We start from the raw sequence: 16462 nt of genomic DNA, 5'->3' as shown, positions 1-16462 counted from the left end.
TTTTGATTGAAGATTTTAATCCATTTACATTTAAATTAATTACTAATAGGTAAAGCTGACCTCTCAACTGGACTTCAGAGCTTTTAACCATCTATTTTAAACCTATAACTCCAATCATATACAAAATCCTGCACTTGGACTTCCTACACATACTTTATGTTATTCATGTCAAATTTTACCTCTTCTGTACTATATATCCAGTAACAAATTTTTGTGGTTATAGTTATTATTACTACTTTTTTCTTTTAGATTTTATACTAGTGTTAAAAGTTATTTATGCACCACCATTACAGCATTACAGTATTGTTTGTCTACATATTTACCTTTACCAGTGAGATTTATACTTTCGTATACATTTGTGTTGCATTTAGCATCCTTTTGTTTCAACTTGAATTTTCTTTCACACTTTTTGTAAGGCAGGTCTAGTGGTGACAAACTTCCTCAGTTTTAGTTTGTCTGGGAAAGTCTTTATCTTGCCTTCATTTTTAAAGGACAGTTTTGCTGTGTATAGTATTCTTGGTTGGCAGTTTTTTCTTTAGCTATTTGAATATATCTTACCACTCCCTCGAAGCCTCTAAGGTTTCTACTGAGAAATCTGCTAATAGCCTTATTCTTGTATATGATGAGTCACTTTTCTCTTGCTGCTTTCAAAATCCTCTCTCTGTCTTTAATTTTTGACATTTTAGTTATAATGTGTCTCAGAGTAGACCTCTTTTGGTCAACCCATTTGGGATCTTTTGGGCTTCATCAATGTGTATGTCCATTTCTTTCAGATTTGGAAAGTTTTCAGCCATTATTTCTTTAAATAAATTTCCTGACCCTTTCTCTTTCCCTTATCTTTCTGGAACTCCAGAAATATGTATTTGATAATACATATCAACTTGGTTCCCTTGAAGATGTACCACAAATCTCATAGGCTTTTCTTCACTCCTTTTCATTCTTTCTTTTTGTTCCTCTGACTAGATAATTTCAAATTACTTGTTTTCAAGTTCATTGATTCTTTCTTGCACTTGGTCAAGTCTACTGTTGAAGCTGTCCTTTAAATTTTTTGGTTATTGTGTTCTTCAGCTCCAGAATATTTATTTGGTTCATTTTATGGTTCTCTTTGTTGAACTTCTCATTTTTTTCATATATTATTTTCCTGATTTCATTTAGTTGTCTGTCTTTGTTCTCTTGTAGCTCACTGAACTTCTTTAAAAGAATTTTTGAACGTTTTTAGGCAATTTGTAGATCTCCATTTCTTTGGGATTGTCTATGGGAGCTTTATTTTGTTTGGTGTCCTATTTCTAGATTCTTCATGATCTGGTAATCTTACCTTGGTGTTGTGCATTTGAAGAAACTGTCTCTTCTTCCTTTCTTTACAGACTGACTTCAGCAGGGAAAGCCTTCACCAGTCAGCCCAGCCAGATATTCCGGGTGGTCTGGTTGGTAGGATCCATAGGCAGGCTGGCTGGTGGGCCTGCTGCCAGGTTACATGGGCAGGCCACCTTATTTTTGAGAACCTCCTAAAAAGTAAATACTCTTTTCACCCATCTAAACAGCAGAGATTTTTTTTAAGTGATTATTGTTACTACCTAAAAGGCATTGAAAAATGCCCAGCGGAGTATAAAGTAATAAACAGGACATACACAGCCTTGCCCCTGTGGGGTTTACAGTCTAATTTAAGAGGCAGACATTAAAATATTTATATGTGTGGTCATAGACACAGTACTAAGTCTTGTGAAATGGAAATACTTGGTATCAGAGAGACTATCTAGGAGGACATAATTTACACTGGAGGGTCAGGAAATCCCTCTCTATGAAAGTGTGTTTTAGCTTTAGACCTTAGATTCATAAAAAAATACTACAAATAAAGTGTAATCTTTTTTAAATGGGAAATAATTTTGTAGATACATGTATTTAAATAGTAAACAAATTTGGCATTGATAAATAAAATATGAAATCTAATGTAGAATTAAAATGTAAAATGACATTTATTGCTTTATTTTTTAAAATACATTTTTGATTTAGAACATTTGAAAAATACATAAAACAAAAATTCCTTGTATCTCATAATTTATACATAACTACTATTTGGCATATTTATTTCCAATTCTTTTTTCTGTGACTAGAAATATTAAAACATTTGGTATCATACTCTACAACAGTGTCCTACAGTTTCACTTTTAATGACATATTTTTACAGTATTTGTGTATGTTTCTAACAGGTAATGTATGTTTACATCATTTCTTTATTTGTTTACAGGCGTTTGCCTGGTGGCCTGATTTATTGGCAGAGCATGCAGAGAAATTTTGGGCTTTATTCACAGTGGATATGGATACTGCACTGGAAGCACAACCACAAGACTCCTGGGACAGTTTTCCTCTTTTCCAGCTGCTTAATAATTTCCTCAGAAATGACGGTAAGCACTTGCATTTTCTTTAGGGTAGAAATGGGGAGGAGGGGAGAACTTTGTGTGTGTGAGTCTGGATTTAAGGAGCTCTAGCGGTCACCCAACAAGAATCAACACGGGTAACGTTAACATTTGCTCAGTCTCCCCCGGTATATCCGGCCCGGGTCTGGGCGAGACCAGCAGCACTCTCACATTGGTCCACTGGCCTCTAAAATTGCTCTCATTCTACCCTCCTGCTTCATCAGGCACTGACAACATAGGTACCTTCTCAGTGTACCTGTGAATCAGAAAATCTTCAAAGGTTAACATTTCTAAAGTACCTGAGAATTTAAGATCTCTGAAAGACACCTTAGAAACTTATTATTCTAGACATCATGCCATGTTAAGGCTTCTACTAATACACAATGTGCTAATATTGTTTGCCTGAAGAGATTCGGTTCTACAGATGATAGGAATATTGCCCTGCGGTATTGCTTGCTCTCTCAGTATTTAGAAATTGAAGAGAACGTAAAGGTTCTCTGTTGCGATATTTTTTTCCAATGCAGTAATAACTTTTATAATTATTCTGGTACATGGTCTTCTAGCAGCCAGTATAAACATAGTTTTCAGTCAGGATTTTTGGAGGCATTTCTTAGCGTACAGATTCCTGTGGGCCTTTCCTCTGATGATTCTTTTTGAAGTTTCCCTTCAACTCACGTTTGGTTTCTACTGACAGCCTTTTGCTTCAACACTTGCAGTGGTCTTGGGGTCACTAATTCCCTATTGTATCACACTACTCTCAGTATAAACCAGGTTGAACTCTGCCTCTTTCTAACCTCTGGTTCTGACTTGTTCTGCCGGATCCATGGAATGGCCTTCTTTTGTTTCATAAGTTCTTCTCCCAGCTATTATTCCCAGTTATTTAACTCTTTCTCATGTGATAGCGTTTTCATGCCCATCACCATTTTTATCATCTTCCTCTAAGAAGGTCTCACTCCGCTTTTCAATATTGCTCTGGAGTGTGATGCTAAGAAGTACACGGTGCCCATAACGTTACCTGGGTAACCCAGGCCCCAAGGAGAGCTGCCTGCCTTCTGCCCTGTCTTCCTGCAGCCCACGGCTGCCCTCTCTCCCAGGAGCTTAGTCACACTGGTGATACAGTTCACACTTGCTGTCTTTTAAAACTCCAGATCTCTTTGCTTCTCTCTTTCCAGGATATCACTACTCTGTATTTCCAGGTTTAAATTTAAATCTTTTTATTTGACATTTATCTTTGTTTTTTTAAAAATGACTCTCTTGATTTTGTTCATCACCCTAGTCTATCATTTCTTACCTTCCTTTGGTTATTCATCCCTTTGAGTCTATGATAAAACTACAACTGTTTTACTGGAAAAAACAGCTACATAGATAAGAAATTGTGTGTAATATTGGACTGCCCGTGGACATCTGGATTTGGGACACCAGGGTAAGAACCTTTGTTATACTAATTAATAACATGTTATACTAATTACATAAGAGAGAGAGGCATCATATTATGCTAATTAATAACATGGGCTTTGGTGCCAGACAGATTCACATCTGTCTCTGCTGCTCACTACTTGACCTTTGACGATAGCTTAACCTCGGTAAACTTTAGGTTCTTCATCTATAAAAGAAAGAAATAATAGTACCTACAGTGTCATTGGTGGTGAGGATTAAAGAAGGTAATAGCTCATGTATAATGAATGCTAAATAAATATTATAGATATTAATCAGTTACAATTTCAGTCTTGATTTTTTTTAGCCATCTTATTCATTCTCTTATCCAATTTCATTTCCAAAAGGCCTTATTAAAAAGCCAAAGAACTAAGCTACAATTCCTAGTTCAGATTCAACAACAATGTCTTCTCTCAGGAGTTGCTATACCCACAGTTATCCGTCTGTGAATCGTTTATTCTGCAAATTGTCCTCAGACAACTTTTACATTCCAGTTTGGTTCCCTCCTGCCAGCTAGCAGACCTCAAATGACCTTCTTCTTTCCCAGTCTCTTATCATCATTTTATTTTCTGCTAAGAAATTACAAGTGAGGTTTAATATTTTCTTACGACAAATATATATCAATAAACTTGCTGCCAAAAATAAATACATGTACAGTATTATACATTTAGTCCCTAAATGAGAATAAATAAACATAGGATTATTTCTAACATTGCTCTTTTCCGCTTGCATGAAAACTCAAGAATTGACCATATTTAGATTTATTGGGGGGTTTGTTCAAAGATGAAAGTATTTATTAATATTAGTGAAGTAGTAAAGATGTTGAATCATTTAACTTATTCAATATATTAGAATTTATTTATGAGGAAAATAAATATGCTGTAGATTTCTTAGAAATTGGGGAACCTCTACTATAATGCCAATGAATTAACATCTTTTAAAATTTATTTTTAAGAAGAGCTCTTACATTCAAGTGTAATTTTATGAGTCATATCAAAAAGAACAGTAAAAAGAGTATAACAGAAATGTGATTTTTAGCCAAATATTTAATTCAAAAGAATATCACATTCCTCTCCTGTTTTAAACCATTTTTATAATATTGGCTACTATTAAATGCATAAAGTATTGTGTTATGTCATTTTGGTATACATTACTCAATCACACAAAAGCATTGATTAATGATTTCTTTTGAATGTTATCAGTTTGGGGGGGAAGTCTAGATCTAGGCTTTGATTTAGCAGTGATTAACATATTTTAGAAAACATCAGTCATTTCAGAGAAAAACAGCTCCTCTATGTAGTGAGGTAAATAGAAAAGTTCCCCAGTGCTGTAATTTCCTTTTGGTACTGGGAGAGCAGTGTGGTCTGGGTAATTGAAATAGAATGCAGTAACTTTCAACTCAAACTCACAAGTTACCATCCAAAGCCAAGACAACTTAGTAATATCTCAGTAGTTGGTAAGACATATTTTTTTTTTGCTATTAATATCACCCTTGATAATGAAGAATATTGTTAATAATTATGTTTGTTTCATTAAATTCCTGAAATATTCAGATGGTGATTTAGTGAATTCAATCCAAATGTTAAATGTCAACCTATAGCTGCCCCCAAATTGTCCTTTTGGAAAGCTTATAGGAAAACATAAAACTTCTGTCCTTTTACCACCACCTCCCAAAGAAAGATTCTTACATCACTGGCCATGGCCTGACAGTTTTTACCATATTGACCCAACTAGAGGTATAGTCCAAATTCTAATTAATTTAAACCTCAACTAGCCAGGGGTAAAATAGGAACAGATTGCTCCAAAATGTCCAATCTTGTTAAGGGAGATAATTTGCTGGATAACAGTGCTTACTATTACCCCACACGTGGCATACCACTAATTATATAGAGATTTTAAGTGGTTGTGATTTATTACTAATAATGTCACATACTTATGTCTGCTTTTCCAAAATAAAAATTACTAACACATCTCTAACAGAAATATTAGTTAGAATCTGTGCTTTATTTGTGCCTTGAAAGCTTTATAGCTGAGTTGTTTTGGGCTTTTTTTTAATGAATAATTTAGATGTTCCTGCTGGATGTTTACCATCTTTATTTTGTTAAAATATTTATGCTTTGATATTTAAAAATAAGTGTTTATCTTTAGGGGAGCGGGGAGGATCTTAGACAAACGTCTTCATTTTCCAGCTGAATAAGCTAAACCCCTAGGAGGCGAGGTGCCTGGGCTGGGGCTTGCGGGTAGGAAACCAAGGCAGCGGCAAGGTGGAGCCTGATCACTTAGTCTCCAGCCCACCTCAATCTGCAGGCGCAAATGCAGATTCTGGAGGCATTTATAAAATAAGATCGTATTTTTAAAGAAGATAGGAGATTCCTTGAACTTTTATTTTTACCTCATAAAATGTTAGTAAGGGCCTTGAATTATGGGGGCAAAGGAAGCAGGTTGGTTAAAGGGTGCAGAAGGGACCAGATAAAGTATTGTCTTAGCATGTACCTTATAAAACATCCATGACGAGATTTCCAGGGACTGAACTAATTAGAGGAGGAAAGAGATTCAAGACAGTGAATTCGGTTGCTATTTTAAGGAGGGAAAAAAGAACTGTGTCTGGGGTAGGTGTGTTTCCTTACAGTTGGGCGTGATTAGGGAAAACCTTAGCCTCAAGGATCCATGGAGATGAAATGTGGTTTTCCTCGAGGGAAGAGTACCAGCTGCACCACAATTGTAGCAACTGTCCCCAGTCTCCCGCCCCTCACAGGCTCACCCATTGACTCCCAGAGAAGGACTGATGAAGAAAACAAACTCCGGCTCCCTCATTTCTGTCCAAAAAAGACTGAACTCCTGCTTACCTCTCCATCCTTCCTCCATACATCCTGATCCACTCCCCACAACTCAAGTCTTAATTAGATGGGTAATCAATTTAAATGGTATCTCAGGAAACAGTTTTGAAAAACAGATGTATTAAAATTAGGGAAAATAAATGTTTTCATAATGAAGCAATTAGCATGATAGTTGAATGATCCTGAATGACTATGAAGCTGGTACAAATAGATTCTACCCTTGCGTGCCGTTTTCCACAATTGTCCTGTCCTGTCGATAATCCGTATGGCAAGTGACTGCTTCTGACAAATGAAAGCCATCTGCAAATGGCACAAATCATCTCTTTCAGTACTACCGAAAGACAGAGTCTTGGAGCTAGTCACCTTTTAATCTGTGGATATGCTAGCAAGTGGCAAATGACCATTCTGTTGGGAACTGATTCCCAGCTGAAAAATACCACGGTGCTTCTTCTTTAATTAACAGCCTTTTCACATTGCTAGCACATTAAAGCCATCCTTAAGAACACCCGTGCTTATATAATCAATGTCACAGCGTCTCTACCTAAACGAATAATAAATGTTCAGGCTCTACACTAAGTGAAAACCTATCCTCCAAGACTTTCACCTTCATAAAGATGGGCTCATAAAAATGGAGAAAAGAAAAATTGGAATGTGGTCTCATGAGGATAAAAAGGCTAGTGTTAATAATTAACAAGGAGAGTGAAGTGGAGTCAAATTAGCCATAATAGAGCCCAGAGTGACTGGCAGAGTCACCTCTCATTATCAAAAAACTCATTAAGAAATGAAGAGGTGGAAATCCTGGTGGTTATTCTCACACTTCAGCTGTATCAGAGATTATTTTTTAGATTTCTTTCAAATGAAGAACAGTTAGGTCACCATATTGCATATTAGGTTAATTTTCAGGCTTTGAAATATGGAGGGCTGGCACCTGCGTGTCATTCTACCTCAAGAGCTTAAATGAGCTGTACATCTGAAATTCACAAATTGGTGTTTACAGTTATATCTGTATATACATCTACTAGGAATAATGCAGAAAGGATATGACTTCTAGATTATAGCAGAGCTGTGTGCCAGGTTAGTTTTATAGCTCTTTTACAAATGATGAAATGACCACTAAAACTCAAAAATGTATTTAACACCAATCCCAAGAGCTGATTGAATTCAAAATTGTGTGTCAGAACTTGTTTTACTGACTAATATAGTAAAAGAAATGAAAAAGCAAGGAGTCACTAGCTTTTTCTTAAATGGAATGCTGCAGTACTGCTCTAGTATCTTTTTACTACATGTAGACATTTTAAAATTTTAATCTGTATATTTTCTTAGAAATTAGTGCCTTAGAGAAAATAACCTAAAGTGCTCTAACAGTGTTCTTCACTATAGATTTGTAGAAACATCTTTAACTCTTGAAGGCCACGAACGTCAGGAACCCCACACTTGAAGGCTATTGATCATGTTACAGCCGTACTCAGTTGTTTCCATTACCGGGACGGTACTGTGGGACATAACCCCAAAGATCAGAAGGTTGTATGTAACTGGAGTAAAATTTCAGACTTTTCCATTTGGCTTTAATACTAGTCTCATAAAATCCAGCATGAGAATTGCTAGACCACGAGACTTTGCTTATTTTTGCCCTAAGCCTTGCTTAATGTTTATATTGATTTTTTCCTGAATTAATTCTGCAAGAAACAGGGGCTGAATGCCTACAATTTACCAAATCCCAGTCACCTTACAGATACATGGGTAAAAAACAATTCCTGCCCTTGAAAAGCATATAATTTAGTGGAGGATATGGGCATATATGCAGTACTAACTATAATGCAACAGATTGTAAAACTGTAATTCAATGATGTGTACTCTGTGCTATGACATTTTTAATTATAGTTTTAAACTTGGTTTTGTTTGATTTGAATTTGTTGCCCCCAAAATAATAAACATTATAACACCAGTGCTCTCATTCCTTGTTACCTCCTATCTCTAGATAGATAGATAGGTAGATAGATAGATAGATAGATAGATAGATAGATAGATAGATAGGTATTTTTTAACAAGTGCCCTGAGAGGAAAGGAAGAGTTGGGTGTGGATTTAGGAGGTTATCATTCCAGTATAGTATAAATTAAATATTACCAAACTATGTAAAATTGCTTATCAGATTTTTAGTTAAAAGGAGAATAAAAAACTGAAGAGTTTTCTATTTTACTTAAACCTCAGCAGGATGCTCTCAGAGTTTCCTTTAGGGGGTGGATTATTCAATAAACAGATATTTATTGAGTGCCTGCTTAATGTGCCAGATTCTTGGCTGGGCGCTATTCCTAGATCTGAGTGGGGAGGAAGTTTGGTTTGGTTTGTGTGTATGTGTTTTCTTTTTACATACTGCTGTTCTAGGCTGCAGTCCTCCAGGCTTTTCTCCTGAAGCCCATAGTCATATTTCCTGTGATGGGGATCCCATTATATGTATTTGTCAACATAGAGAGTGATCTATTAATTTTATATCTTAGTCCATGGTGCTTGCATTGTTAAGGATTGGTACAGTTTGTAGTCCCTTGAATAATTGTTGTTTTCTGGCAAAATCTATTGTTTTTATTGTGGTTTGTGTGGTTGGGTATTTTTTGTGGTTTTTTGCTGGTCATAAATTACTCATTCCCTTCTGAAATGCCTAATTAGAATTAGAATTTTAGGGGGGAGTTTCATTCTTCCTAGTAATCCACGAATGCTGACTAATTAGAAGGAGGAATGCAGATATAAAATTGGATTATATGGTCTCAGGAGTCAACAGCGTATTTTTACCCTAAACACAGTATGTGAACTCTTTTATCTGCTTATCCTTAATTTATCCAGTGGTTATTGTCTCAGTAATCGTTATTAATTGGATTGTAGTTTAAATTCTGTGTTGAAATCTTACTATTAAAAGCCTATGACAAGTACTTTTGTAAATGTAAGACTCTTTTGGGTCTGTAAAGAATCAACACTAATTTATTAATTATTGGGATGCTCAAAATAACTGGGCACATCTGCCCCTCTAGTTTACCTTTTATTTAAGCCTTTTGCTTTCTTTTTGCCATTTCTAATTGTACTGTTGGGCTTGATGTCATTGATGCTTCCCTATTTTCTGACAAGGTGATATTTGGAGATATAGAATAGAATCTTTTGGAAAAAAATATTTTTATCAACCAACTAGATGCTAATCCTCCACTTATGTTCTCGTAACCACTATTTGAGACTCCTTCTGAGCAGTTCTTTCTACTTCCACACCTCTGGTATAATGTCAGAAACGTTCTTGGATGAGGCCACATTGAGAACTGGCCTCTTCCAGTGAGCTTTTAGCCTTGTAAAGGCTTGATTTGGACAGGTGGCAGCCCCAAATCCTAATCTGTCCTTATTAAACCATATGGAGAAGATAGAAGCACTCATTCTGATGCCTGGGGTTACACATTACGATGGCTTTTGACAGCGTCTGATAGGAATGGGATGCAAACTGGCATATTGACAACTGAGAAAAGGAGCATGCCTTTACATACACAAGTATAGTGTCATCTGTATTCCAGGAGTCTTGCCTTTTGAAACCGGATTCTCCCTTTTCTTTCTTTCCCTTTCCATGTGTATTTTCTCTTCATTTCTTCTCATTTTTCCTCTTCCTCTTTCTCCCCTCCATCCCATCTCTCCCTCCATTCTCCCTCGCCTTTCCTGAACCTGATTACCAAAGAAATACTACCAATTGCCAATTTTCTAAAACTTTTGAACATGGGTTTATAATTGGATTGACTTTAATGAAAAGGAAAACTCTGCTGAAACGTAAGCAAACTTTTGGCCAGAATTCAATATTTGTGACCATTCTTAGGAAATACAGGAACTCTCCATTTTCTCCTCATTCTGCAGGATGTAATAGTTTGCTATCAAGTCATGACTGAACAGAGAAAATCCTCCCTTTGGTACATTCATTAAAATAAGAGACATAGAATTCCCTGGTGTTCCAGTGGTTAGGATTCCGGGCTTTCACTGACGGGACCCTGGTTTGATCCCTGGTCAGGGAACTAAGATCCCACGAGCCACGAAACCCGGCATGGCCGAAAGAATAATAATAGTAATAAAATAAGAGACATAAAATAGACAACATTCATATCCAGTAGAACTTTTAGCAGCATGATCTTGGACGTATGGGTCTAAAAATAGGATTTCTCATAAAAATGTTTAGTACTATATATTTTATAGAAAATATGAAGAGCTACACAGGCCTCAGACGTTCTTATACAGAATAATAATGTAGTAACTATGTAGTAATCTTAATAGTGTATACAGGTAGTCATTCATTCAACAAACGTTTGAACACTTGCTCTGAGCCAGGGACTTTGTTGGATACTAAGAATACAGACATGGTCCCTTCTCCAAGGACCTTGCACACTCATAGGAAGAAAGAGATATGTCAATGAGTACAGAAGTATAACATGGACTACAGTAGAAACCTGTGCAGGGTGGAGAATAAACATGGGAAACCAGTAATCAGGGAGAGGGACAGCAGAATGAAGCATTTCAAGGAAGACTTGGAGGGGAAAGTGTATACTTGAACTGAAACATGAAAATCATTATGTCTGGACCACAGGAAGTAGGGGGGTCAGGCAAACGATAAGAGCCAGAGAGGTCATATTAAGACACCTCATAGGGACTTCCCTGGTGGTCCAGTGGTAAAGAATCCACCTTACAATTCAGGGGACGTGGGTTTGATCCCTGGTCAGGGAACTAAGATCCCACATGCTACGGGGCAACTAAGCCTGCGTGCCACAACTACTGAGCTCGCGCGCCTCAGCTAGAGCCTGCGTGCTGCAAACTACGGAGCCCACATGCTCTGGAACCCACACGCCACAACTACAGAGCCCACGCGCCCTGGAGCCTGTGTGCCACAACTAGAGAAGAGAAAACCCGCACGCCGCAACGAAAGATCCTGCATGCCTCAATGAAGATCCCGCATGCCGCAACTGACCCGATGCAGCCAAAAATAAATAAATAAATAATAAATAAATCTTTAAAAAAAAAAAAAAGACATCTCATAGATGGCTTTCATTCCATGCTAAGGCTTTTGAAGTTTTTCTTGAGGATCCATTAAAGAATTATAATCTTTGGGAGGTACATTATTTGTTTTACATTTTAGCAAGCCCCTCTGCTTGAGATTTTAAGAAGATGAATGGGCAGAAGGAAAATAAGGAGCCTAAGACCAGTTAGGAGATTATTGCATTAGCCCAGGCAGGAGATGAGAAGGCTGGAACTAGGACAACATCAGTGGTGATGAAGAGAGGGATGAGAAGTGTTAGAAAGATAATAAGGATATAAAATATGCAGGTTTTGACTACGGATTGGAGGTAGGAAGTGAAGGAGAGACCTCTGGTACAACTTCCAGGTTGCTGGTATAATGATCAGGTGGACAATCCCTATTTTCACTCCTAGGGTGAGAATAAGAGAAGAGAAGTAGGCTTATTTAACAAGATAATGAATTCGGTGCTTATCAAGGCTATCAAAAAAGAGAGCTCTTGCTAGAAATACATTCCAGTCAACTGCTACTTAATCTTAGAATCATTATAACATTTAATAATAACTGAGTGTGATTCTCCTTATGTGCTTCATTTTAACAAACTATGACTTCATAGCCAACATATCTAATCTCTAAATGTACAGTAAAGTAGCATTTGAATGGATGAGGCAGAGTGCTCATTTGTAGATATAATTTGTTACATAAGAGAGCTCTTGCTAGAAATACATTTGAGTCAACTGCTACTTAGTCTTAGAATCATTATAACATTTAATAATAACTGAGAGTGATTCTCCTTATGTGCTTCTTCATCTTAAGAAAGTAAGTACGGCTTAATAGCCAACATACCTAATCTCTAAATGTATAATAAAGTAGCATCTGAACTGATCAGGTAGAATGCTTATTTTCAGAGGTAATGATTTGTTAACATTAGCATATGTTTTGGCTTTGGTGTACTTAAAAATAATGACAATATTTAACAGTACCTATCAAGGTGCAGAGCCTAAGGTTCTTTATACTTTTTATTAGTAAGCCATATAAATTAAGACTTAGGCACACAGTCTAGCTGTATAGCAATGTAAAATTATCCAGCTTTCAATGCGTATTATAAGCGCATTGAATATTTTCACAGTGTTCACTTTTTTATTGAAATATAGTTGATGTATAATATATAAGTTACAGGTGTACAATATAGTGATTCACAATTTGTGAAAGGTTATACTTCATTTATAGTTATTGTAAAATATTGGCTATATTCCCTGTATATTCCCTGCTATATTCCTCCAAGTATATCCTTGGAGCTTATTTTATACCTAATAGTTTATACCCCTTAGTCCCCTTCCCCCTTCCCACTGGCTCTTTTTTGTTTTATTCACTGGTTTATTATATTTTTTATATTCCACATATAAGTGATATTATACAGTATTTGTCTTTCTCTGTCTGACTTATCTCACTTAGCATAATGCCTTCCAAGTCCATCCATGTTACTGCAGATGGTAAAATTTCTTTTCTTTCTTTTTTTAATGGCTGAGTAGTATTCCATTGTATACGTATACCACATCTTCTTTCTCCATTCATCTGTTGATGGACACTTAGGTTGCTTCCTATCTTGACAATTGTAAATAATGCTGCTATGAACATTGGGGTGGATGTATCTTTTTGAATTAGTGTTCTTGTTTTTTTGGATATATACACAGGAGTGAAATTGCAGAAAGACCCCAAATATTCAAAATAATCTTGAGAAAGAGCAGAGCTGGAGGAATCATGTTCCCTGAGTTTAGTTTACTTTTCAGTTCATTGAATATAATCGTTTTGGTAACCTTTTCACTTTTTCATGTTGTAACTGAGTTTTGTTTTTTTTTTTTGTGGTACGCAAAGCACTAGCAGATTCAGTGTCTGGGGAGAGCTAGATTTCCTGGCTCACAAACAGCTGTCTTCTCACTGTATCTTCAAGGGTGAAAGGGTCAAGGGAATGTTTCTGGGGTCTCTTTGATAAGGATCCTAATCCTGTTCTTGAGGGCTCTGCCCTAGACCTGACCATCTCCCAAAGATCCCATCTCCTAATACCATCATACTGGGAGTTAGGATTTCAACATATGAATTTGGGAGAGACACATTCAGTCTATAGCACTGACCTGTGTTCTAATAAAACTATGACCTGTACATAGAAAGCAGCCATCTTTTAGTGGAGGTAAGTGCATGTTGTCCAGCAGTCCTGTCCCAGTAGTGCAAATTCTTAGACGTCTGCAATGGCTTCAGGTTGGATGTCCTATATCATAATTCAGTGAAGACTAACGGACAACTAAAAAATGCATGTGATATGCTGACTTTTTTAATACCCATGTGAAAAAGTAAATGCCTAAGAAGAAAATCCACAAATAACTAAAAAGTTCATGAAGCAGAATAGACATTCGCAAGGCCACAGTCACCCTCCTGCTGAATTAAACTAGTGTATCTCTTAGAAGCAATCAAACTTATCTCTTAGAATTGAACAGGTTTAGCTCTTCTGTGATACACAGCATACCACAGGTATTCTAACTCTGTTTAATTGCTGTATTTACACGTGTCAAGACCTTCAGGGAATTCGGCAGCTCCCTTGAATCTCCAGCAAGTGGTCAGATGCCTCGTGTGCTAAACCTCTTAGAAAATAAAACCATACCACCTGGCAGGAACATTTTATAGAGATATAATCTATCTGTGGTTTTGACAGCCATATATAGAAGGTCAATTGTACTTCTTGATCAATTTTCATGACACGATATCCAATATGAGGGGCCAGACCTCTGTATTTTATTGGTTCTGTGTCAGACTCTTTCCAGAAAAGATTTTCGTCCATATTTTCCAAATGCCTGATATTATCCCTCTGACAAACACTGTTTCTGCTTGACTATTTCAGCACTTCTATGTAATGGAAAATTTCATAAACACTTGCAAGAAATCTTTGTGCCCTTGGTTGTCCGCTACGTGGATCTCATGGAGTCCTCCATCGCCCAGTCAATTCACAGAGGTTTTGAGCAAGAGACATGGCAGCCTGTCAAGTAGGTATCTTGCCTAGTGTCCACAGAGCCCCTGTCTCTTCTATGCTGACCTTATGACTTTACACGTGGCCATCTGTAGTTATTGCTTATGGTGGTCCCTTCCCACGTTGTTTGTTTCTTTACAGGAATATCGCCAACAGTCTTCCCAATGTAGCTCTTCCAAAAGTTCCAAGTCTGCCTCTTAATCTTCCACAGATTCCTAGCTTTTCTACTCCTTCGTGGATGGCTTCTTTATATGAGTCCACGTGTGTATCCCTCACTTATTTCCTGGTGCTGTGTTAGCTGGTGCATGGCCTGGGCTGTATTCTGTGCAGATGTGTTTAGATTGCATGGCATTTATCATTGGTTGAGGAATACTATGTTTGATTTTATTTGTTTTGAGTTTTTGAAGCTATTAAGCTAAGCTTAGCATATCAATGATAAATAATATAGATTTAAAAAAAAAAATACTCACTGGTTTGATGTCGTTCATATGTAATCTGTGGGGCAGGGGTCATTTTGTGGCCCAGGTTGTAGACTCTAGTCTAAGTGGTATAACCAGAGTTCTCCATATTCAGACAAGCAGTGTGGTTAACGGTTGGTATGTATCTCCAGGATCCTTAGTTGGCTCCAGCTTTGTTACTGCCACTTGGTTTATCTTGTATATGTAGAAAAACCTTTGTAAGAACAGTTTCAAGAACATAATCTTTTTCTGCTTTAATCTTAGTCTCACCTTTAAAGAAATAATAATGCAGGTTCCAGAGAATGGGTTGTCCTTTGTTTCTCAGTACCAACAAGTTCTTCTTTTGTCCTTTCATATATCATTTGATGCACCTTGTTATTTTTAAGTAATTTTTTTTTTTTTGCGGTACGTGGGCCTCTCACTGTTGTGGCCTCTCCCGTTGCGGAGCACAGGCTCTGGACGCGCAGGCTCAGCGGCCATGGCTCACGGGCCCAGCCGCTCCGTGGCATGTGGGATCTTCCCGGACCGGGGCACGAACCCGTGTCCCCTGCATCGGCAGGCGGACTCTCAACCACTGCGCCACCAGGGGAGCCCTAAGTAATCTTTATATCATTACAAACCATATTTATTAACTCCACATTTTGCTGAGCCTACCTATTGCAGATTCAGTAACCAAGAGTCATTAAAGTGAAAAGGACATGGGCTTTGAAATCGATCAGCCCCACATTTAGATCCCAGCTTATTCATTGTTAAGTCTTCCTTTGCCTCAGTTTCCTCAACTCTGAAATGGTTATGGCACCTAACTTAAAGACGTTTTTTGTGAGAATTTTTTAAAAAACTGAAAAGTGCCTGGCACAGCATAGGGTCTCGATAGATGATAACCACTCCTATTCTACATTATGATTGTTATTACTATAATTATTATTACATTATCGTCAATCATCATTATTACTCATAACTGTATGGTTGTCAAAAGTATGAGCCTCACAGCAATCAAATGGACTCAATAACAGCCCATGCTTTGCACAAGGTCTCTCATGAAGTCAGCTAGAAAGAATAATAATTATAAGAAGAAAATTAGCTACCATTTATAGAGAATTTGTTGTATAAAGTGCCAAATTCTTTATCTCGGTTAAGCTTTGTAACAACCCTGTGAGGTAAATGTCACTTTCCCTATTTTACAGTTAAGGAAACTAAGTCACAAAGAAGTCAAAAGGCAAAACTTACGAGTGTCTCACAGTAAGCAAATGACAAAGACAAGATTTGGACCCAGGTTTGCTTG

At 37.1% G+C, this 16462-nt stretch overlaps 1 protein-coding gene across 7 annotated transcripts in view; it reads left to right on the top strand.

Annotated features, from left to right (window-relative positions):
* The window catches only part of CADPS2 (calcium dependent secretion activator 2), a 487000-nt gene that overhangs the window by 401683 nt on the left and 68855 nt on the right, over positions 1 to 16462 (top strand). For 6 of the 7 annotated variants that reach the window (XM_060020806.1, XM_060020805.1, XM_060020804.1 and 3 more), the window contains 2 exons: positions 2246 to 2402; positions 14597 to 14738. In XM_060020806.1, coding sequence (XP_059876789.1) covers positions 2246 to 2402; positions 14597 to 14738 — 299 coding nt within the window. Of the gene's footprint in view, positions 1 to 2245; positions 2403 to 14596; positions 14739 to 14863; positions 14984 to 16462 lie in introns of all 7 variants that reach the window. The other variant, XM_060020810.1, reaches the window with a different exon arrangement.

The sequence above is a fragment of the Delphinus delphis genome, chromosome 9, assembly GCF_949987515.2.
Source record: "Delphinus delphis chromosome 9, mDelDel1.2, whole genome shotgun sequence".
Taxonomy (NCBI): Eukaryota; Metazoa; Chordata; class Mammalia; order Artiodactyla; family Delphinidae; genus Delphinus; species Delphinus delphis.
This window is presented reverse-complemented; position numbering and strand designations above follow the sequence as displayed.